The sequence below is a fragment of the Pan troglodytes genome, chromosome 11, assembly GCF_028858775.2.
Source record: "Pan troglodytes isolate AG18354 chromosome 11, NHGRI_mPanTro3-v2.0_pri, whole genome shotgun sequence".
Lineage (NCBI taxonomy): Eukaryota > Metazoa > Chordata > Mammalia > Primates > Hominidae > Pan > Pan troglodytes.
The window spans coordinates 24,009,717-24,032,256 of record NC_072409.2 but is presented as its reverse complement, the minus strand read 5'-3'; the positions used below and the strand labels follow the sequence as shown (position 1 = coordinate 24,032,256).

The 22,540-nt window shown below is 46.7% G+C and overlaps 1 protein-coding gene across 8 annotated transcripts in view; it reads right to left on the bottom strand.

Moving 5' to 3' along the window:
- Positions 1 to 22,540, bottom strand: part of WHRN (whirlin) — a 105,041-nt gene that overhangs the window by 19,953 nt on the left and 62,548 nt on the right. For 7 of the 8 annotated variants that reach the window (XM_063787563.1, XM_016961520.4, XM_054659013.2 and 4 more), the window contains 4 exons: positions 4,177 to 4,379; positions 2,982 to 3,018; positions 2,328 to 2,540; positions 1,308 to 1,517 (listed from right to left, as the gene is read on the bottom strand). In XM_063787563.1, coding sequence (XP_063643633.1) covers positions 1,308 to 1,517; positions 2,328 to 2,540; positions 2,982 to 3,018; positions 4,177 to 4,379 — 663 coding nt within the window. The remainder of the gene's footprint in view (positions 1 to 1,307; positions 1,518 to 2,327; positions 2,541 to 2,981; positions 3,019 to 4,176; positions 4,380 to 22,540) is intronic. The other variant, XM_016961522.4, reaches the window with a different exon arrangement.

The window sequence follows — 22,540 nt, the reverse complement described above, 5'->3', positions numbered from 1 at the left end:
TAGGAGTTGGAGCTTGCAAAAGAGAAGGGTGCATGCTCCTGGGCCATTTTCTGGTGGCTGCAAGCTCATCCTCACTCATTAACCATCTGTGTTTGTAACCATGGCCATCACTGCACACCTCTGAGCTCCTGCTCTCCCACTTAACAAGACAGCTAATACCGTATCTACCTCCAGTCTGAGATTCCTCCAGAAAGAGCTCTCAGTTCAGCATCTGGGAGCAACCGCCTGCTTAAGAAACATTACTCTCCCCACTCCCTTTCCATAGAAGACCGGTGATGAATGACCTAACGGTGAGAAACAAGGGCATAGAGGAGAGCATGGGGCCAAGGCAGCTCTCCTGACCTCCAGCCCTGACTTTTCCACTGCATGGACCTTAATAACCAGTTGTTTCCCAAGACAGGTAACAATGCATATGCTCCTGCTCCTTCCTTGCAAACGTCTCCTGGGATTCATTTGCCTCCAAGCATCCAGGGGGCAGAACCATACCTTGAGATGGCCAGATGCTTTGCTGGGGGGCTGGTGAGTCTGCAAGAGAGTCACGCTGGGGCCAGGCATGGTGATTCACACCTGTAATCCCAGCACTTTGGGAGGCTGAGGTGGGTGGATCTCCTGATGTCAGGAGTTCGAGACCAGCCTGGCCAACATGGCAAAACCCCGTCTCTACCAAAAAATACAAAAATTAGCTGGTTGTGGTGGTAGGCACCTGTAATCCCAGCTACTCAAGAGGCTGAAGCAGGAGAACTGCTTGAACTGGGGAGGTGGAGGTTGCAGTGAGCCAAGATTGCACCCCTGCACTCCAGCTTGGGTGACAGAGCAAGACGCCATCTCGAAAAACAAAAAGAAAGTCAAACTGGGCTTGGGCTCCAGAGACAAAAGGGTGGCCTCTTGGGGAAAATAAAAATCACAGTCCAAGTTACCATGCCCACTACCATCTACTGAGTGCCCAGCGGGAGTGGGCACCATGCCAGAGGCATTCCCAAGGATTCTAATGATCTTTTTCTATTTGCCTAATTACCTACTTTTTTTTTTTTAACCTTTCTCCCCCAGCTTACCAGACTGCAAGCCCCAGGAGGCAGGGCCACATCTCTCCTATTCACCTGTTGTCCCCGAGAGCCCATGCCTAGCATGCAGTAGACATTCAACAACTATTAGGTTTTTACAGAGGAAGAAACTGAGGCTCAGAGAGGCAAGGCACACAGCTGGTAAGTGGTGGTGCTGGGATTCGAACTCAGGCTGGTCTCACTCCAAAGCCAGCATCTTAACTCTGCCCTGGCTACTAAGCCAGGGACAAGGCAGAAGAAGCTCACCCTGGCCGAGCTGACGGTGGTGGAGGTGCCGTGGCTGCCTGTGGATGAACCCGTGTCACTGTAGGAGACCATGGAGTAGGTGTCCCCAGCCCCGGGGCCTGGGGGCTGCCGCGCCTTCATGGACTCAATCTCACGCCTCAGCACCAGGTGGTCGAAGCGTTCTAGGTCTTGCGGGGAAATGGTGCCTCTCACCTCAGAGAGGAGTGAGAACTGGAGGCGGGGACAAAAGGGGCACTCAGCAGGGAGCGCTACTAGAAGGTGGAACAGGGGCCCTGCTACCCCCAAAGGACTGGCATGCAAACTTGACCCTGCCTCCCCTCCTTAACTGTCTGGCTCCCCAGTGCTCTCAAGAGAAAGGCCAAACACCGTCACCTGGACACCAGGCCCAGCATCATCTCACTCCTGCTTCCCTGTCACCTCCTCAGCAAGCACACGTGGCTGTGACTCCCTGGACACACTGCAACATTTCATGCCACAAAGACTCTGGCTGTCTGAAGCTTCCACCCAGAATACCCTTTCCAATACTCATCTCCAAATCCTATTTCCTCTGTTAAGTCTTCCGAAACATAACCCCTCCCAGTGGATTTCACCACCTCTTCCTTTGTACAGTTTCTGGACCTCAAACAGTTTGGAGCAGAGTTCTCAAAGCTGGTGGCACAGCACAGTCACCTGGAGGGCTTGTGAAGATGACTGACAGCTGGCTCCCATCCCCAGATATAAGGCGTTAACCAGCCTGGAACGGGGCCCGAGCACTGCTTTTAAGAGCAAACCAGGTGATTCTGTGCACTCAGCGTTGGAAGCCACTGCGACAGGGACCCAATCACAGGGCGCTTTAAATGTCTGTTTCCCCCAGGAGTCTGTGAGCATCCCGGGGGCGGGAGGCTGCCTCAGTCCCAGGTCTCTGCCCAGTGTTCAGTTCAGGCCTGACCCCTTGTAGGTTCTCAGCAAAGGAGCGGGGGCAGGGCAGGATGCAGAGCCCTGGAAATGCTGAAGCCAGTTGGGAGGCAGGGTGCGGGTCACCTTGGCGTGGGTGTTGAGCAGCTCGAACAGGGCCATGACGAGGGCCTCCACAGAGACGCTGCCGCCACGGTACTCATCCAGGTAGTAGGCCATGGTGGTGCGTTCCTGCTCGTTCAGCAGGTGCCGAGCCTGCTCCTCCAGCAGCACTCGTGTCTGGTTCCCCAGGCTGCTCAGGGTCACCTGGGAGCCGGCTGGGCCCTTGTAAAATCCTGGCTGCAAGACAGAAAGATAGAAGCCCAGGAATTCTGAGCTGCTCTAGAGCTGAGTGGCCATGCCACTCCCCCTCTGCCCTTCCATCCTGTCTAAGTGTGGTGTTTCATCTGTTATTCTCGCTCATAACCCCCAGCACCTTGCCTTGATAGTACTATCTTTCTTAATTAGAATTTGTTTTGTCTTTACATCTCCTTCACTGAGTAAAACCCGCACGAGGGCAGGGACCTGGTCTGCTCTGTTTATTGCCATCAACCCTGGTGCCAGAGGTAGTGCCCAGAACCTAGCAGTCAGTCACAGATAAGTGGGCTGGGGGGTGGGCAGATAAGGGGCTGCCCAGTTGGAATGAGGTAGTGTAAGTCACTCGGCACCCTCTGGCTGGCCAGACCTCCTCACTCAGGGAGCTGTGAGGAAGCAGAGAATACCCCTTAGAGGATGTCTTACCTTGTTTATTCCTTCTGTTGTGAGATCGCCAAGAAACCTGTGGGGAAAGACACACATCTCCAGTTGTGCATTTGAGCAGATCAAATGGGCGTGGGCAAGGGACAGGCTGACTTGGGGCAGGAAGAGCAAAGCTTCAAGAGAACCATGCATCGTGGCCTCCACTCGCTGCCAGTTCAGTCTGGGGGCTACTCAGGGGTAAATGAAACTCCGGACAGACTGGCAGCATCCAGCCTCTCAATCAGCAGTGTGCACGGCACCTCCAAAACCACCCGAGGTGGGCTCCTGAGTTGTTGCCAACCCCGCAGGACCAGGCAGGTAACACAAGGAGTGGAGGGAAGAAATGGTGATTGACAGGCAACCTCAGGGTCAGGCCAACCCTCAGGAGCTTAGGGGCCGGTGAACTGGAGATCCCAGATGCAACTCGCAGGTGCGGCTCAGCTCCAGCCGATGTGGGCTCAGGCTGCCAGACTTCCTGATTTTTAAGAAGCATCCAGAAATCCATTTTTTTTTTTTATAGAAAACCTGGTATCTTTCTAGATGTTGGCAAGTAACTTTGAAAATGTTTAATACTAAGCAGGTGAAAGGAAGGGAAGGGGGAGACACACACACACACAGAGACACAGACAGACAGACAGACAGACAGACATGCTCTGCAGTGTATTTGGCCAGGTGGCCACCAGGCTGAGATTTCTGATGAAGATCAAAAGGTGACACATTACACTGTTGGCAACTATGCAGCCACCTGGCAACTGGATCTCAGTTTATGACTTTAAGACCCTCTCACCCAGATTTCTTCATGGGATCCAGCCTGGTGGCCTCTGGCCAAATACACCCCAAAGCATCTCTCTCTTTCCCTCTCCCTCCCTCTCTTTCATCTGCACAGATCTGGGATGAGGGCAGGGTTATGGTCCCCACTTTTTGGATGAAGCAACTAAGATCTATAGAATGAGTTAAGTAATTTGGGGACAAATAAAGAATGAGACAGTTGGATGGTGTATTTCAGCTTTCCATGGGGAAACTGAGGCCAAGAGAGGAGAGGGATGTGTCCAGGTCATGTCCTGCCAATGGAAGGCCCTGGTGTGGGGACTGCAGGCTGAGAGGAGAGCCAGGGAGGTGGAGGGATGGGAGGCGGCTATCACTGGCTTTCAGAAATGGCCCTGGGGTCTGGAGATTGGAGCGAGCAGAGTGGCCAGACCCTGCCGAGTTCGCCATGGTCTCCCCAATCCGGGAACTGGCGATCCACTTGGTCTCGTCCACAGTGGTGCGGGCATGGGGCAGCCTCCCGACGTCCTTCACTGTCAGGATGAGGTGCCGAGATGACTTAAGCAGCCTGACCGCCTCGTCGTGTAGGATGTTGAGAAAGCTCCGCCCATTCACTTCTAGAATCTGGTCCCCAACCTGCCAAGATCACCACACAACACAGTCACCTGGGCTGTTTGCAGGATTCACACTAGGGACTTCACAGCCCAGATCCCAATTCTCCTCTGGGCCAGCCTGTCAAGGAGGTCATCCAGGATCAGAGAGGATGTGAGGATGCCTGAGGGTCACACAGCAAGTCAATAGCAGTGCCAGCCTTCTGATCCTGACCCAGAGTCCATGCTCTTGTCATCAAAAGGGGGCATGTCCCCATGACTCAGCAATGGCTTTGAGGGGTGGGTCTACGATGACATTCCCAAGCGTCCCCTTATCTAGAAACAACAGTCATCTCAGGGCCAAGGTGGGCGTGAAGCTGGGGTAGGATGAGGCAAGCCATGAAGGTGGACATCCGTAATTTTCCTCCTACACTTTTACTTTGTTGAGGTTTTTACCTCAACCATGCATTCTTATATTACCTTAAAATGTAAACAACACTTTAATCTACTAAAAGAAACAGCAATAAATGAGAAAATTAGTTTTCCGTTAAAGCAGTACATATGGCTTAGATTCTTACAAGGAGGCAGCTTTATTTTGTAATTAAAAAAATATTTCTGGCAGGTACAGTGGCTCATGCCTGTAATCCCAGAGCTTTGGAGGAATGAGGTGGGAGGACTACTTAAGCCCAGTAGTTGCAGACCAGCCTGGGCAATAGTGAGATTCCATTTCTAAAAATAATAATAATAGCCGGACACAGTCGTGTGTGCCTGTAGTCCTTAGCTACTTGGGAGTCCGAGGCAGGAGGATTGCTTGAGCCAAAGAGTTTGAGGCTGCTGTGAACTGTGATTGCACCACCATACTCCAGCCTGGACAACTGAGCAAGATCCTCTCTTTTTACAAAAATACTTTTAATGAAGGAATGTAAAAATAGAGGCAAAAAATAAAACTAGCCTTCCAATAAAAACAAATATGTGACAGAAATAGAAGGGGTTGAAAGGGAAGATGCTGCAGGGTATGATGGGACCGCACCTTTAAACTCGGGGTTCCTTTCACAAATGGGTCAACTGAGGTCCAAGGACGGGAAAGGGCTGCCCAGGGTCACGTGCCACTGAGGCCTTGAAGGGCAGCCTCATAATGCTGGTTATTCTTGGCTGTTTTTCCTTTTCCCCAGTTTCCCAGCCTGCTGAGAGCACATGATCAACTCCTGTAGGTTTACCCAGCATTTTTCAAAGATTTGGAAAAGGTAAGACAAATGGGAGCTTGGGAGAAAAGAAGATGGGATTACAAGGCTGAGAACCAAAACCCTGCTCCCCAGTTCCCCGGCTTTTCTTGAATGCCTCACCCCAGTTGGGAGTTTCCAGTATAGAAAGTGGTTACAAAGACAGACTTTACCTCTCCCCTCTGCACCGGCTTTGACACACTCAGGGGAGGCTTGCTGCCTCTGCCTCCATGACCCTAACAGAGTGGGGTCTGTGCTGCATTTCAAGCATTCACCACCATTTACTGCAATGCCTACTGTGTGCTGGGATGTGGCGCTGAGCAGGATAATCTGCTCTTGTTCCATTTAGCTCACGATCAAGGGTGAGCTCAGCTTTGCGTGATGACTGAGTTTCCCCATCAGCCTCTCCACACTGTATCCCCAGGGCCCAGCACACAGTAGGAATTAAAAAAATCATCAGATGAGGCTGGGCATCGTGGCTCACGCCTGTAACCCCAGCACTTTGGGAGGCTGAGGTGGGCGGATCACTTGGCGTCAGGAGTTCAAGACCAGCCTCGCCAACATGGCAAAACGCCGTCTCTACTAAAAGTACAAAAACTAGCCCGGCGAGGTGGTGCGCCTGTAGTCCCAGCTACTCGGGAGGCTGAGGCGGGAGGATTGCTTGAACCCTGGAGGCAGAGATTGCAGTGACCCGACATTGTGCCACTGCACTCCAGCCTGGCTGGGTGACAGAGCAAGACTCTGCTTAAAAAAAAAAAATCAGATTAATAAAAAGACACGCATTTCCATCCATTCCAACTCCAGGACCATCTCTGCTGCAGCTCAGAGATGCACATTACACCAGCCTTCTTTGTCCCTTTATATGTTTTCTCCTTAATATCACCAACATCCTATAAAGTAGGTATCATGGCTCTCCATCTCACTAGAGAGGAAACTGAGGCTCAGAAAGGTTAAGCACATAGTTTGTGGTCACAGTGCTAGTGAAAAGGAGTGCTGATTTGCACACCCAAGTCAGGCCAGCACCAAGGCCCCTCTGCTTTCTACTGCTGGGCTGCTGCCCGGAGCGCTGTTTGGGGACCACGTGATATCGCTTCAAATCCAGCGTGTCCAAAGCTACTGTGCTGCCATCCTTTCCCTGACCCTGCCTGCAGCAGCCAGATCTGAAAACTTCATCCCATCATCAACTCTGCCTTTACCCCCCGAGCAGATCCTTCAGCAAATCCCGTCCTCCACCCCCATCAGCCCCCTGACCTCGGTTCCTACCTGCTCCCTCCCACGTTAGTGAGCTAGCATCCTCATCACTGTGCATTTACATCTAAACTGGCCAGACATAGTACCAGATTAATTTCTTTTTTTTTTTTTTTTCTTGGAGACTGAGTCTCCCTCTGTTGCCCAGGCTAGAGTGTAGTGGCGCAATCTCAGCTCACTGCAACCTCCACCTCCTGGGTTCAAGCAATTCTCATGCCTCAGCTTCCTGAGTAGCTGGGACTACAGGTGCACACCACCACGCCCAGCTAACTTTTTGTATTTTAGTAGAGGTGGGGTTTTGCCATGTTGCCTAGACTGGTCTCAAACTCCTGAGCTCAGGCGATCCACGCGGGTTGGCCTCCCAAAGTGCTGGGATTACAGGCGGGAGCCACCGCGCCCCGCCAGTGTCAGATTAATTTCATCAACTTTTTGCTTTGATGACATCTCTCCCTGCTTAAACACCTCCCATGACCCCTCATAATCTAGGAGGAAGCAAAGCACTATGCCTAATGGTTTCAAAGACAATCAGATCTGGGTTCAAATGCTAACTCTATCACTTCCGTGCCACACGGCCCCTTTACAAAACCCACAATAGCTTTTGTGCCTCACTTTCGTTGGGAGTAAAAAGGGAGTCCTAGCCCAGGATTGTCCTTCTCCAAATATCTATAGTCAGCAGCATCTCAATGCCACATGCTTTCACCATGCCCCCAGCAATATCTGCAATTCTCTTTCTCCCTTTCTATGTCTCTGAGCTCCCCGGTTGAGAAGCCAGGGCCCCTGAGAACTTCGGCATCTCCCTGTAAAGAGCGCGAGACAAGACCCAACACCTGGCTCAGGGCTTGGTACTCAGCAAGCACTCAATCAGTGCTTATGCATGCAGGTGTGGATACTGCCCTTCCCTATCTCGCCTCTGCAGCTCCCTCCTCCCTTCTCTCTCCCAGCTGGCTTTCTCTGATGTTAAGAGGCAGAGCTGTGCAGCTCTCCCAGGTACTCAGGCCTTACTGAGAGTGGAGGAGAAACTCATTCCTGCTGGGCTCACTGGCACCCAACTTGCTAAACCACCTCCCCACGTGGCAGCTCCACCTCTCATCTCTGCTGGGCAGGAATCTTCTCCGTTTCCACCTGCTGCTCTGAGCTGGAGCTGGCTGCACTCTTCATCGCGGAAGTGCTTTGTTTCCTTAAGTATGCCCCTCAATAGCTTTCGCTTTCATTGCGCTAAGGGCATCAATTTTAATCTTCCCTTTAACACACTTTATTTCATCCCTGCAGTTTAGTTAAAGGAACTGGCATCCAAGAGACCAGCTACGGAAGGGCATCCTTCTGTATGCAAGCCTCTTCCTATGGGTCCAGGCCAGGAGGGCAGTGAGGGGAGGGAACAACTCAATTCTATGAGCATCGACGTGGCCTTCTATGAGGCTGGGGGAAGGTTGCCAGATAAAATATAGGATGCCCAGTTAAACTTGAATTTCAGATAAACAAATGCTTTAAAAATATACGTATGTCCCATATATTGCATAGGGCATATACATACTAAAAAACGTATTCATTGTTTATCTGCACTCAAATTTAAATGAGCATCCTGTGTTTTTATTACTGAAAATCTAGCCACCCTGGGGTGGAGGTATCAGTCACCTCTGGGACCAGTGGCTCTTGTGGGGGCTGATTTAGTGTTGTGGCTTCCAAACCTAGGTCACTTCCCTCACCCTGAGCCTGGCACCTGGCACTAATGCAACCTGAGTCGCAGGAATTACCCAGCATCCCACTTACTTCAGCCTCATCCTAGGCATTAATATGCGTGAAATCCCAGGTTGGCTGTGCTAGTCACATTGTCCTCATGCCTGTTAAGTAAATATATCCCTACCAGATTTGAAGAGGCAGCATAGATGCCTGTGCAATCTGCCTGGGGAATGGCTGTGAAATGGGAGTCACACTTGGGAAACCCTGACTTACTGGGGACGTGTAAGCCCATCTTCCCAATCTCTTTTCAATCCTCTCCTGTCTCTTCTTCCTCCAGAGCCTGTGTTCAAACCAAAGTGCTAGGTAGGACTGGCTTCAGGGTCTCCACAGGGCCCTCTGCAGCATGTGAGTTGGTTTTGAGTGGTTCCCATTTTTCTGTGTCCAGCTCTCTCCCTTTTCCTCTACTTGTTGGAAAGCTTCCCCAGGTCTAGGAGCCCTGTCAGAAGAGCTGTCTACACGATCACTGCGATGTAGAGTCCACAAACCACTTTCAACCAAGTCTGGTGTCTTCCCTGCTGCTAGTGTCCTAGTGCCACCCCGTGTGGCCAGTGGAGTGTGGAGTCCCATCCCTACATTGCAGCCTCTAGTTTTAAAGCCAGGCAACCGTGACATAGTAGCTGAGTGGCCCCACACAGCTCTCAAGTACAACCTGAGTCTCAGTTTTGTCATCTATAAGATGGGCATGATACTACCACTAGTTCCCAGGTAGCTGTGAGAATCAAATGGAACCACCCTGCACAGAGCCTGAAACACATCAGGCTTTCCATGGCTTCTCATGTGCTTCTCTTCCAGATACAGGAGACAGGTTCAGAGATGTTGAGGGACTTGCTCAAGGTCACTGGTCGTACTGGAAGTAAACAAATGAACCAGCCTTTGAGCCCAATCTTCTCATCTTCTTCCTACCAGCCTATGCCACCTTCACCCCAGCACAGCACTGGCATGCAGGAGATGCTTAGGAAATAGCGAATGGATGGGGGGACCCGGCCTTCCTCCTCTCTTGGTCTCACTTCTGTTTGTTTCCCCTTTCCCGTCAGTTGGTGTGAGTGAATTTGGAGGCAGCATGTTTAAAGACCTTACTCTCACTCTTTCCCAAAGGAAACTAAGAGCTCTGTTTGTTTGTTCATTGCAATGTGGCTTTTTCCTACCCACTGAAACCAACTCAGAGTTAGACGGCACAGGAAAATAAAGCAGAAAATAGAGGCAAAGATGCTGTATCCATCGGGGCCTTCCAAGGCGTCTCTTATAGATGCAGAATCCAAGGCCCAGAAAGGACAGGAACGTGTCTAGGGCCACAGAGCAAGGCAACAGCAAAGCCCAGACCCACAGCTAACCGTGGAAACACTCACATCCCTCCACCAGAGCTCACTGGGACAGGACGTGCTGGAGATAGGAGAGACAGGTGCCAAGTGTGATCGAGTGTCTAATATTGCTCAGCTTGCTTGCAGGGCACTGATGGGGAGGACAAGGAAGGATAAATGAATAAAGGCAGCTTTATTTTATTTGTCACCATGGGAATCCTATTTGTCACCACTGATGGAGGAGTGGAGGGTGGACCATGGAATGCCCTTCATTTTAAGGCAGAGGAAAGACTCCTCCATCATCCACAGCCCACTGAGTGACTGGCTCATGTTCAGACACTCTGAGAAGAGCACGGCGGGGCTTCAATAAGGACAGGATACCGATTTCCCTGAAATTGGCCAACCACCAGTAAGCAGAGAATTCAATTCCCTTAGGTCTGGGGCAGGCGCAGGAGCCCCAGGAGGAGAGGGGACCCTCGTAACAGCGGAAACACTCAGTGGACCTCGCTGGGTTAACGGAGCCCTCTTACTCTCCAAGAGACCTGAGGAAAATAATTTCATTGTTCTAAGCCTTCCTTCCCAAAATGGGAACAAGACCACTAACAGCTAGTGTGTTGTGCAAAGTACACCAGTGGCCATCTGGTGTGTGTTTCTGAGCACAGACCCAGGAGTCTCTGACTAATTCTACACTCTGCCACTTACTTGCTGTGTGACCTTGGGTAATTGACTTCACTTCTCTGTGCCTGTTACCTCCTCTGGAAAATAGAGATCATATCAGTACCTGGTTGACAAATGAGTTAATACATTCCCCAGTGTATCACCAACACTTAAAACAGGGTCTGGCACATAGTAGGTGCTCAATAAATATTTACTGAATGAACAAGTATAAAGCACATAAATGAGTAGCTAACATACAGTAACCGCATGGGTCTCCATGGGGCCATAAATGCAATAAATGCATTTTTGAAAGCCATGCTTATCCCTGAATTCACCTGTTGATCACTCACCAACCAAATCTAGCAATTCTACCTCCAGGGTGTCTCTCAGCGCCACCCCCTACCTTTCCACCTACCTTCCCCAGGGCCCTGCCTCTGGCTTCCACTGACCTACACACGTTGACCACACCCATGAAACTCATATTTTAACCCCATTTTACAGATGAGGAAGCCGAGGACGGGAAGTAGAGTCATTAAGAGCTGGGATCTGGCCTTCATTCTACCAGCCAGCAAGGCCCCTGCACGAACCAATACCACCCTCTCCTTTAAGAAAAGCCAGCCTGCCCTTCCTCTACTTCTTACCCCTCCCAGCCCTGGGCTTTAGGCCATGCACTCAGTAGGTGCTGTATTCGTGCCCGATGAAGGGAACTGGCAGGAAGAACCTGTGGCGGAATGGCAGTAGCTTCGAGCTCCCTCGCCAGAAGTTGTTAGGAGAGAAGGCTGCCAACAACCTGATCCCGAGGCTGAGCTGGGAGACGGGAATCCATCCTCTCAGGCCGCGCGTGCACCTGTACCAGCCACGCTGGGAAGGGCCCGAAAGAAGCCGATTTCAGAGTTGCCTTCAGCACCCTCCCAAGCCTGTGTTAAAATGGATCTTGCGGCTTCAAGGGAGGACCCTGTTGGCTGCAGCATTATCACAAGGAAAATTCAAATTCTATTAAAGAGTTTTATTGCAATTATGAATCTTTAATAGTTTTCTATGTCAGGTATAAAACTTTAATGGGCTGGGTTTTTTTCTTTCATTACAAGTAAGCAATACAGTTTTAATGAGACATTAGTTTTTCCCAACAGTTCAAAAGTCAGTAAACCTTGTCCATATTTTGAAAAAGAAAATAAAAAGATGCAGGTAATTGCTAAGACGGTTCCTGGAGCAAGCTCAGGGTATGGGCTGGGTCTGGGTGAGCTCTTCACCCAACCCTCTCTGGTTTAGAGCTCTCACAAGGCAGAACCTAACCAGAAATGCTGTGGATGGACCCGGCAAGGCTAATGCACACTGACTCCCAATATGGTCCATGCTTCCTTCCGGTTCCCTCTTCTGACACTGGCAGATCCGTTGTTAGTACCTGCTTACTCTATTCACCACACAGGAAGCCTCAATGAAGGCCTGCTCTAACCCAGCCATCAATCAAAACTGAGGCCAGAAAGGGGAAAGAACTTGCCCAAGGTCGTACTCTGAGTCAAGGTCAAACCTGAGTTCTTCCCACAGGAAAATCTGGCTTCCAAAGTAAACAGAGAAATTACAGAGGTCAAACACAGAAAGAATAACAACTACCAACCCCCAAGTGCCTTGCTTAGGCCAGCTACCTTGTACAGTTTAGCTCTAAACTTAATAGGCACCGCCTGAGACATGGAAGGGTCCATGTTTCATAGATGACAGCAGTGAGGCTCAGAGAGGTGAAGCTACTTGCCCAAGGACACCCAGCAAGCAAGTAGCAGAGTGGGATTTGAAGCCAAACCAATTGCTATTCTGAGACCCAGACCTGCAATAATGGAAATGTTCTATAACTAGGCTGTCCAACAACTATTATTTACATTTAAATTATAATAAAATTAAAAATTCACTCCCCCAGTCACACAAGTTCCATTTCACTAGCCACATGTGACTAATGGCCACCATCCTAAACAAGCCTAAACACAGCCCCAGATCAAACCCCTGACCTTCTCCGATTCTTTCCTCCAAGCCTGGTCCTTCTCCGGGGCTCCTCATCTCATTGCTCAATCCTAAAATTCCAAACCCACTGGATCCATCATCAAGCCCAATGCATTTTCCTTTCCCTTCCAAAAGGACCCTCCATCTTCTCTAACTCCACTCGGATCCCAGCTGTTCTTGTCTCTCACCTGGACCATTACGACAGCCTCCTAAGTGGCCTCCCTGCTTCTACTTTCACCACCCTGCCCGATACTTTCCTTATGTAGAAGACAGATTCATTTAAACTGCAAACCTGATCTCGTCACACCCTCCTTTAAAATCCCCCAGTAGCTTCCAAGCTCCTCTGCCTAGCCTGAGAGGGGCCTTAGCGTCCGAACCCATCTCGCACCTTCCTCCCCTACTGCTTTTTTTCCGATCCAACCATACTTGCCATCTCTCAGTTCACTCAACAGATGGAGCCCTTTCCCCACTCCAGACCTTGGAGACCAGACCATTGTTCCTCTGCCCAAAACATTTCCCTTCATTCCTCACCTGGATAACACCTACTGAATGTCCAGGTCTTGGCTCCAATGACACCTCCTCCAAGAAGCCTTCTCCAGCTCCAAGGCAGATATCACTAATCCCCCTCGCCCAGGGCACCCTGCAGCACTCACTCCCCACAGTTTGAGATCTTACTAGACTACAGGCAGAGAGTTCAAAGTCAGTGCGCTGCACCCCCTTGAATGGCACTGGGAAACACCTGACAAATGCCTGACAGAATCCATGAATGAATGAATAAACAATTAAATAAATGGATGAGCAGGCATACAAACAAGCTAGTCCCCTCCCCATTCTGGTTCCTGCAGACAGGCCGGAGACATTTTCCATTTATGTAAAGGTTGCATTTGACAAGGCCAGGGCATGTAGGGAGGCTGGGTACATGCAGCCCAGCTCTACAGGCTGCAGCAGGGAAGGAGCATTTGATTTTTACAATTAAAGGGAAGACAAAGAGGTAAAAACACAAATCAGTTTTGTTTTTGCAGGAATCACACTCTGGGAAATGGTGTACATTTAATCCAGCCCCTCATTCTGAAAGAAAGAAAACTAGGGTGAGAGGTAGAGGAGGGGTGTCACAGGTCCAAGGCTTCCTAGGCAGTTGGGGCAAAGCTGGACCAGAACCCAGTCTACCACCTGCTTCAAGATGCTCTGTAGACCTGCAAGAATCAAGTTCTCAAGCTCAAGTCCACAGCCTTCACAGACACAAACAGTGACCAGCTGGAAGATAAGATGGAAGGAAGGGGAAACCTCATTTATAGTAGCAACAGAAGAGAAAAAACTACCAAGGAATAAACTTAACAAGAAATGTTAACAACACCTATATGAAGAAAACTTCACACACTTCTAAAATACTCAAAATTACTCAACAAATAAAATATCCCCTTTTCTTGGAAAGGGTTCAGCATTATCCAGACATTGGCTCTCTCTCAGCTCACTTACGTATTTAACATTATCCCAACAAAAACATCAACAAGCTTTTGTTAGAAAAGTCAGCAAAAATTCATGGGGAAAAATAAAAATGCACAGGGAAGAGCCTTAAATGCATACTGCTAAGGGGAGGAAGCCAGTCTGAAAAGGCTACACACTGCATAGTTCCAACTATGTGATATTCTGAAACAGGCAAACTGATAGAGACACTGTAAAGATCAGTGGTTGCCTGAGGCTCAGGGAAGGATGAGAAGTAGAGCACAGAGGATTTTTAGAGGGGTGATACTCTTCTGTATTACACTATAATTTTTGATACATGACATTATGTATTGATCAAAATCCAATGAACTGTGAACCCTTATATAAAGTATGGACTAATAAAAATATTATCAATATTTGCTCATCAACTGTAACAAATGTACCTCTTGTACACTAACACGAAATGTTAATAATAGGGGAAAATGTGTTGGGGATGGGTTGGGGCAGAGGAGGTATAATGGGAACTCTGTAGTTCCCACTCAATTTTTCTGTAAACCTAAAGCTGCTCTAAAAAAATAAATCTATTGGCCCGGCACAGTGGCTCACGCCTGTAATCCCAGCACCTTGGGGGGCCGAGGTGGGTGGATCACCTGAGATCAGGTGTTCGAGACCAGCCTGGCCAACATGGTGAAACCCCGTCTCTACCAAAAATACAAAAATTAGCCGGGCATGGTGGTAGGCACCTGTAATCCCAGCTACTTGGGAGGCTGAGGCAGGAGAATGGCTTGAACCTGGGAGGCAGAGGCTGTAGTGAGCCGAGATTGCGCCACTGCACTCGTGTCAGCCTGGGTGACAGAGCAAGACTCCATCTCAAAAAACCAAATAAATAAAATAAATAAATCTATTAATTTTAAAACATAAAATAATTTTATTATTTAAATATAAAAAATAAAAAACTTTTTGCTATTTAAAAATAAAAACAATTTTTAAAATCTAAAAGTATAAAATACAAGAACGGTTATGAGAAACCCTGATAAAGAAAAGCTACTAGAGAAGCTACCAGACACTAAAGCCTGCTCTAAATCCTCCGTAATTACACCAGTGTAGCACTGACTCAGGAGTAGACAGATAGGCGGTGAAACAGACTAGAAATAGGCCCAAGGACACACAACATTTTAGTGTATGATAAAGGTGGCACTACAAATCACTGTGACAAAGACAGACTTTTTAATATGCAGTAGTAGGATAAATGAGCAGCTATTTAGAAAAAGATAAAATAAATCATGCCCTCTATAAGACTAAATGCCAAACAGATCAGAGGTCTAAAGGAAAAATGTATTTATAGGCATTAAGAGAAAAAATAGATAAGTTCATCTATACCCTGGGCATAAGGAAACATGTAACCTGACTCAAATTCAACAAAAGAAAGGATTAATAATTAAATTAGATTTAAAATGTATAAAATTTTTGTATTAAAAAAACTCTATAAGCAAAGTCAAAAGAAAATGACAACCAGCATGTTATGGGCTGAATGTTTGTGTCCCCCCCTAAATTCCTACCCTAACCCTGAATCTGATTGTATTTGAAGATAGGGCCTGTGAGGAGGTAAATACAGTTACCTTCTAATCCAATGGTGGGGTCCTAATCCAAAAGGGTTGGTGCCCTTTATAAGAAGAAGAAGAGACACCTGAGTCCTCTCTTGGCCATGTGACAACACGGTAAGAAGGCAAGCCATGAAGATAGCCCCTATCAGGAACTGAACTGGCCAACACGTTGACCCTGGCCTTCCCAGCCTACAGAAATGTGAGAAAACAGAGTCCTATTGTTTTTTTTGGTTTTTTTTGTTTTTTTTTTTTTTTTTTTTTTGAGACGGAGTCTCGCTCTGTCGCCCAGGCTGGAGTGCAGTGGCGCGATCTCGGCTCACTGCAAGCTCCGCCTCCCGGGTTCACGCCATTCTCCTGCCTCAGCCTCCCGAGTAGCTGGGACTACAGGCGCCCGCTACCACGCCCGGCTAATTTTTTGTATTTTTAGTAGAGACGGGGTTTCACCGTGTTAGCCAGGATGGTCTCGATCTCCTGACCTCGTGATCCGCCCGCCTCGGCCTCCCAAAGTGCTGGGATTACAGGCGTGAGCCACCGCGCCCGGCCCAGAGTCCTATTGTTTAAGCCACCTTGTCTTTGGTATTTTAGTCAGCCTAAGCTGACTAAGACACATGGAGAGAACACTTGCAATATATACCACAGATAAAGGGCCAGTTAGCTCTAATATTTAAGGAATTCTTAAGTTTTAGGGGAAAAAAGATCCAAAATCCTGAGAGCAAAAGGATAATAAAAGACATGAACAAGTTACAAAAAAGACATTATAAATGGCCATTAAATATATGAGAAGATGTTCAACTTCACCCATAATAAGAAAATTGCCCAGCCTGGGGAATATGGTGAAACCCCATCTCTACAAAAAATACAAAAAATTAGCCAGGTGTGATGCTGCATGCCTGTAGTCCCAGTTACTTGGGAGGCTGAAATGGGAGGATCACTTTAGCCTGGGAGGCGAAGGTTGCAGTGAGTCGAGACTGTGCCACAGCACTCCAGCCTGGGTGAGTGAGTGAGACAGATTGGGTGCTGGGTGAGTGAGACAGATTGAGATCCTGTCTCAAAAAAGAAAAAAATTGCAAAATAAAGCTACATCAAGATACCATTTCTCATCTATCAGATTGAGAAAAAAATTTAAAACTTTACAGTGACCGTCAGCTATGGAGAAACAGGCACACTTTTACACAGCTGGTGGGAATTCAGGATGGTCCAACACTTAACGGAATCCCACTTTCTTTTTTTTCTTTTTCTTTTTTTTTTTTGAGACAGAGTCTCACTCTGTCACCCAGGTTGGAGTGCAGTGGCGCGATCTTGGCTCACTGCAAGCTCTCCCTCCCGGGTTCACGCCATTCTCCTGCCTCAGCCTCCTGAGTAGCTGGGACTACAGGCGTCCGCCACCACGCCCGGCTAATTTTTTGTATTTTTAGTAGAGATGGGGTTTCACCTGTTAGCCAGGATGGTCGCTATCTCCTGACCTTATGATCCGCCCGCCTTGGCCTCCCAAAGTGCTGGGATTACAGGCATGAGCCACCGCGCCTGGCTAACGGAATCCCACTTTCAAAAATTTACCCTGAAGATATATTTCCCAAAGTGATAAAATACATATGCACACAGTTACTCACTGAAGCACTGTTTGTGACTGTAAAACACTGAAAATAACCTAAATGTCCATACAGATGAGAACGGTTGGATAACGTATGGTACAGCCACACAGCAGAGTACACACGGCTGTCGAAAAGAATGACAAAGACCTCTGTGCACTGACATAACAGGATTTCCAGGATACAGTGAAGAAAATTAAGTGCAAAAGAGTATCTACAGCATGCTATCTTTTATAGAAGAAAGAAAGCATATAGATATAAATCTGCTTATTTTTACAAAAAGAAACAAAGAGGAATAAACCAAAAACTTATTTGGTTGCCTTTAAGGAGCAGGTGAGAATGGGTAGAAGGGACGTGGGGAGTCGTACTCGGAGTGTACCTTTTTGTATAGTTTTGATGTTTTAGTACTTAGAAAGTAAAATTAAATCAATAAAGATGGGGGGAACCATATTCAATGCCAGCAAAAACAAATGAACCTTGTTCATATGAATAACATAATTCAGCTGAAGTGGGAAACAAAATAACTAACCCAAGTAACAGACTGCTTTGACCATAAACCCTCAGTTTAAGGACAAAATAAACTGCAAACAAATCAGAAGCTCTACTTCACATGGCAATTCTGAAACTACTTTTGTGTCTTGTAAAATTGGGCAAATGGGTAAACACTTAAGGTAGGTTCTTGATTTCTCACTGTTGAAGAAATGGGAGAAGCTAGGAAGAACCATGTAATGTTGGCCTAGAAGAGGAGGTATCAGTATGAGTGAACTCATGTTTTAGACAAATATTGAAATATCTATATTTCATGTATATCTGTATGTACACACACATACAGATATATGTGTGTACACACATGTAAGAAGATGAGTGTGTATTATATGTATACAGTCGACCCTTGAACAATATGGGTTTAAACTGTGTAGGTACACTTATATGCAGATTCTTAAATATACTGGAATTTTTTTGGAGATTTGTGACAATTTGGAAAAACAGATGAGCCATGTAGCCTAGAAATATTGAGAAAATTAAGAAAAAGGTATGTCATGAATGCATAAAATATATGTAGATAGTCTACTTTATAATTTACTATCATAAAACATACACAAATCTATTATATTTATTTATTTATTGAGACGGAGTCTCTCTGTCGCCCAGGCTCCAGTGCAGTGGTGTGATCTCAGCTCATTGCAACCTCCGTCTCCTGGGTTCAAGCGATTCTCCTGCCTCAGCCTCCCAACTAGCTGGGATTACAGGCATGCGCCACCATGCCTAGCTAATTTTTGTATTTTTAGTAGAGACAGGGTTTTACCATGTTGGCCAGGCTGGTCTTGAATTCCTGACCTCAAGTGATCCGCCCACCTTGGTCTCCCAAAGTGCTGGGATTACAGCCGTGAGCCACTGCACCCAGCCACAAATCTATTATTTTTAAAAGTTAAGAAAAAATTTTTTTTTGAGATGGAGTCTCACAGTGTTGCCCAGGCTCAGTGCAGTGATGCAATCTTGGCTTGCTGCAACCTCTGCCTCCTGGTTTCAAGTGATTCTTCTGCCTTAGCGTCTTGAGTAGCTGGGACTACAGGTGTGCACCACCACACCCAGCTAATTTTTTTGTATTTTTAGTGGAGATGGGGTTTCACCATGTTAGCTAGGCTGGTCTCAAACTCCTGACCTCAGCTGATCCGCCCACTTCGGCCTCCCAAAAAGTGCTGAGATTACAGGTGTAAACCATCCTGCCCGACCTAAAAAATTAAGATTTATCAAAACTTACATACACAAACCCTTGCAGATAATACATGGCACCATTCACAGTCAAGAGAAATATAAACAAACATAAAAATGCAGTATTAAATCATAACTGCATAAAATTTACAGAAGTACACACGGTAGTACTGTAATAATTTCATAGCCACTTTCTGTTGCTAGTTCAGTGTGCTCAAGTTTTGAAAGTATCAGCTTAAAACGCCGTGTGCCGCTCATCATCTCTGCATGAGCAGTCTGTCTCTGCAGTAAATTGCATATCATAGTAAAAAGTGGTCTCTCGTGGCTCTCATATATTTTTCAACATATTTTGTGCACTACCATAAAGCTTGAATAACACCATAGGATCCCTATGAAGTGCCACTAGTGATGCTGGAAGTGCTCCCAAGAAGCAGAGAAAGTCATGACATTATAAGAGAAAGTTGCATGGCTTAATATGTGCCACAGATTGAGGTCTGCAGCTACACTCGGGCACCATTTCAGACAGACGATTCATCTGGTAAACAGATGATGTAAACTTACGGAATCAATAAATTCAGTAAGGCACTATAAATGTATTTTCTCTTCCTTATGATTGTCTTCATAACATTCTCTTTTTCTAGCTTTATTGTAAGAATATGGTATATAGATATATAACATACAATATATGTGTTAATTGGCTATTGGTAAGGCTTCAGGTCAATAGTAGGCTATCAATAGTTAAGTTTTTGGAGAATCAAAAGTTATATGTGAATTTCAACTGTGTGGGAAGGTTGGCACCTCTAAGCCCTGCATTGTTTAAGGGGTGACTGTGCGTACAAATGCAGGCATGTATATTTCCTAGCTTTGTTCACTAAAAGCCCTGTTAGTAATGACACCTCAGTAGCAATAAGCCCATCTAGCCCCCAGATCTTGATATCTAAATGCCATTCCCCATTGAGAAATATCATGGCCTAGTGGAGAATGGCTGGTTCCAAGGCTGGGCAGGAAAAGTACAAGATGAGCCTGAACCATCTTCTTGAGTCAGAAAGTAAGGAAATTCTCTAAGAATGACAGATGCATGTCAAATGGACACAGAAGCCAGGCTGAAGGCTCTGCCATATCCAAATCTGGGACACTCTGAGTATCAAAGTAAATAATGCCAATCATAAATAACAAAGTAAGAAGGCATGAATCCATATTTGTACTAAATAAATAAATCACAGGATAAAGCTCCTCTCTACAGTAAAATAGCAAGTGAGTTTTTTAAAATTTTGCAAAACAACTGAATCAGGCAAAACTAGTAGGTAAATTTTGACACAGAACAGAATATTTACAGTCTCAAAATATCACCTGCAAATAAGTTATTATAAAAGGAAAAACAGTACAGAAACCTGGCAGACATTACTTATCCAAGTGATCAGGGTTACCCTCACTAATAACGGGACAAACTAACATCACAGGACCCACCAAGGACCTGACATCAAAGCTAGCATGATCCTGCCAAAATGCATAAACTAATCCAATCATAGCAACCATCAGACATCCCAAATAGAGAAACATTCTACAAAATAATGAGCCAGAATGTTTCAAAAATATCAGTGTCATAGGAAGATAAAGAAAGGCTGAGGAACTGTTCCAAATTAAATGAAACTAAACAATCATAAAAACAAAATGCAACACGTGATCCTGGGTTGGCTCCTGCACTGGGAGCAGAAAGAATTGCTACAAGAGGACATTATTGGGACAAATGGCAAATGCTGGGGCTATGCAGATTGGATAACAGCATTGTACTGATGCTAAATGTCCTGATTGTGACCATTGTTCTGTGATTATGTTAAGTGAATGTCCTTGTTCTTAGAGAAAAAAAATATTGAAGTATTTAGGAATAAAGAGGCATGAGATAGACAACTCCAATGCTTTAGACGGGAGAAGAGAAAAATAGATAAAGCAAATGTGGCGAAACATGAAAAACTAGTGAATCTGGGTGAAGGGCTGATATGGTTTGGATATTCGTCCCCTACAAATCTCATGTGATCCCCAATGTTGCAGGTGGGCCTAGTGGGAGGTGTCTGGGTCATGGGGGTGGATCCCTCATAAACGGCTTGGTGCCCTCCCCACAGTAATGAGTTACCAGGAGATCTAGTTGTCAAAAAGAGTCTGGGACCTCCCTGCTCTCTCTCTTGCTCCCTCTCTTACCATGTGACAAGCCTGCTCTCCTTTGCCTTCTGCCATGAGTGGAAGCTTTCTGAGGTCCTCACCTAAAGCAGTTGCTGGCACAGCCTGCAGAACAGTGAGCCAGACAAAACTCTCTTCTTTATAAATTACCCAGGCTCGGATATTCCTTTAGAGCAACGCAAAACGCATAAATACAAGGGTATATGGGAGTTCTTTGCAGTATTCTTGAAATTATTTCAAAATAAAATGATTTAAACAAAACAAAACAAAACAAAACTTCTAGGTCCAGTCCTTTGTGAGGAGTATCAGACATCAGAATCTAGAGGGTGTTTCCATTTCTGTGCTTCATAGCCATAAAGAAGGAAATTGACCTGCTCTTCCAAATACATGGGAATCCTCCAACTCCTACCAAGAAGAAAGCAGTACTGTTGCGGCCAGCACCAGACAATGGAAGAATATTAGACAAGAGCCAAGTGCCTCCCAAGGGGAAGAGCTATAATAGGTGTTGGCAATATTGTACACATCATATGAGTATTCTACACTGCTGGACCAATCACCACAAACTCAGTGGTTTAAAACAACACGAATTTATTATCTTACAGTTCTGGGGTCAGAAATCTAACATAGATCTCACTGGGCTAAAATCAAGATGTCAGCAGGACAGAGTTCCTTTCTGGAGAGTCTGGGGGACAATCCAATTCCTTGCCCTTTCCAAGCTACCAGAGGCCTCCTACATTCCTACTTTGGTAGCCCCTTCCTCCATCTTCAAAGCCAGCAACCTCGCACCAACAAGGCCTTCTTATATAGCCACCTCTCTGGTTCCCTCCTTCTGATTCCCACCTCTACTTCAACAACCCTTGTGATGACACGCGACCCACCAGGATAATCCAGGATCATCTCCCTACCTCAAGGCCAGCTGAATAGGAGCTTTTATTCCCTCTGCCATATAACCTAACATAGTCACAGGTTCTGAGGATTCGGATGTAGACATTTTGGAGGGTCCATTATTGTGCCTACCATATTTGTGGTAACAAAAACATGGTGGGCATTCATGAATAGCCAAACAGAACAGAATACCAGAAGGTCCCTGTACTAGTCCATTTTCACACTGCTGATAAGGACATACCCAAGACTGCGTAATTTATAAGGAAAGACAGGTTTAATGGACTCACAGTTCCACGTGGCTGGGTAGGCCTCAAATCATGGAGGAAGGTGAAAGGCACGTCTTACATGGCAGCAGGCAAGAGAGAAATGAGAGCCAAGCAAAAGGGGAAACCCCTTATAAAATCATGAGCACTCATGAGACTTACGACCACGAGAGCAGTATGGGGTTTCCCCCCACCACCCGGTTCAATTATCTCCCACTGGGTCCCTCCCACAGCACACAGGAATTATGGGAGTACAATTCAAGACGATATGTGAGTGGGGACACAGCCAATCCATATTAACTCCCCTACCCCAGCTAGATGAGGAAGGGTTAGTGGGGCATCTGGCACTTCACCAGCTGGAGCATAACTTGGTTGAAACTTGCTAA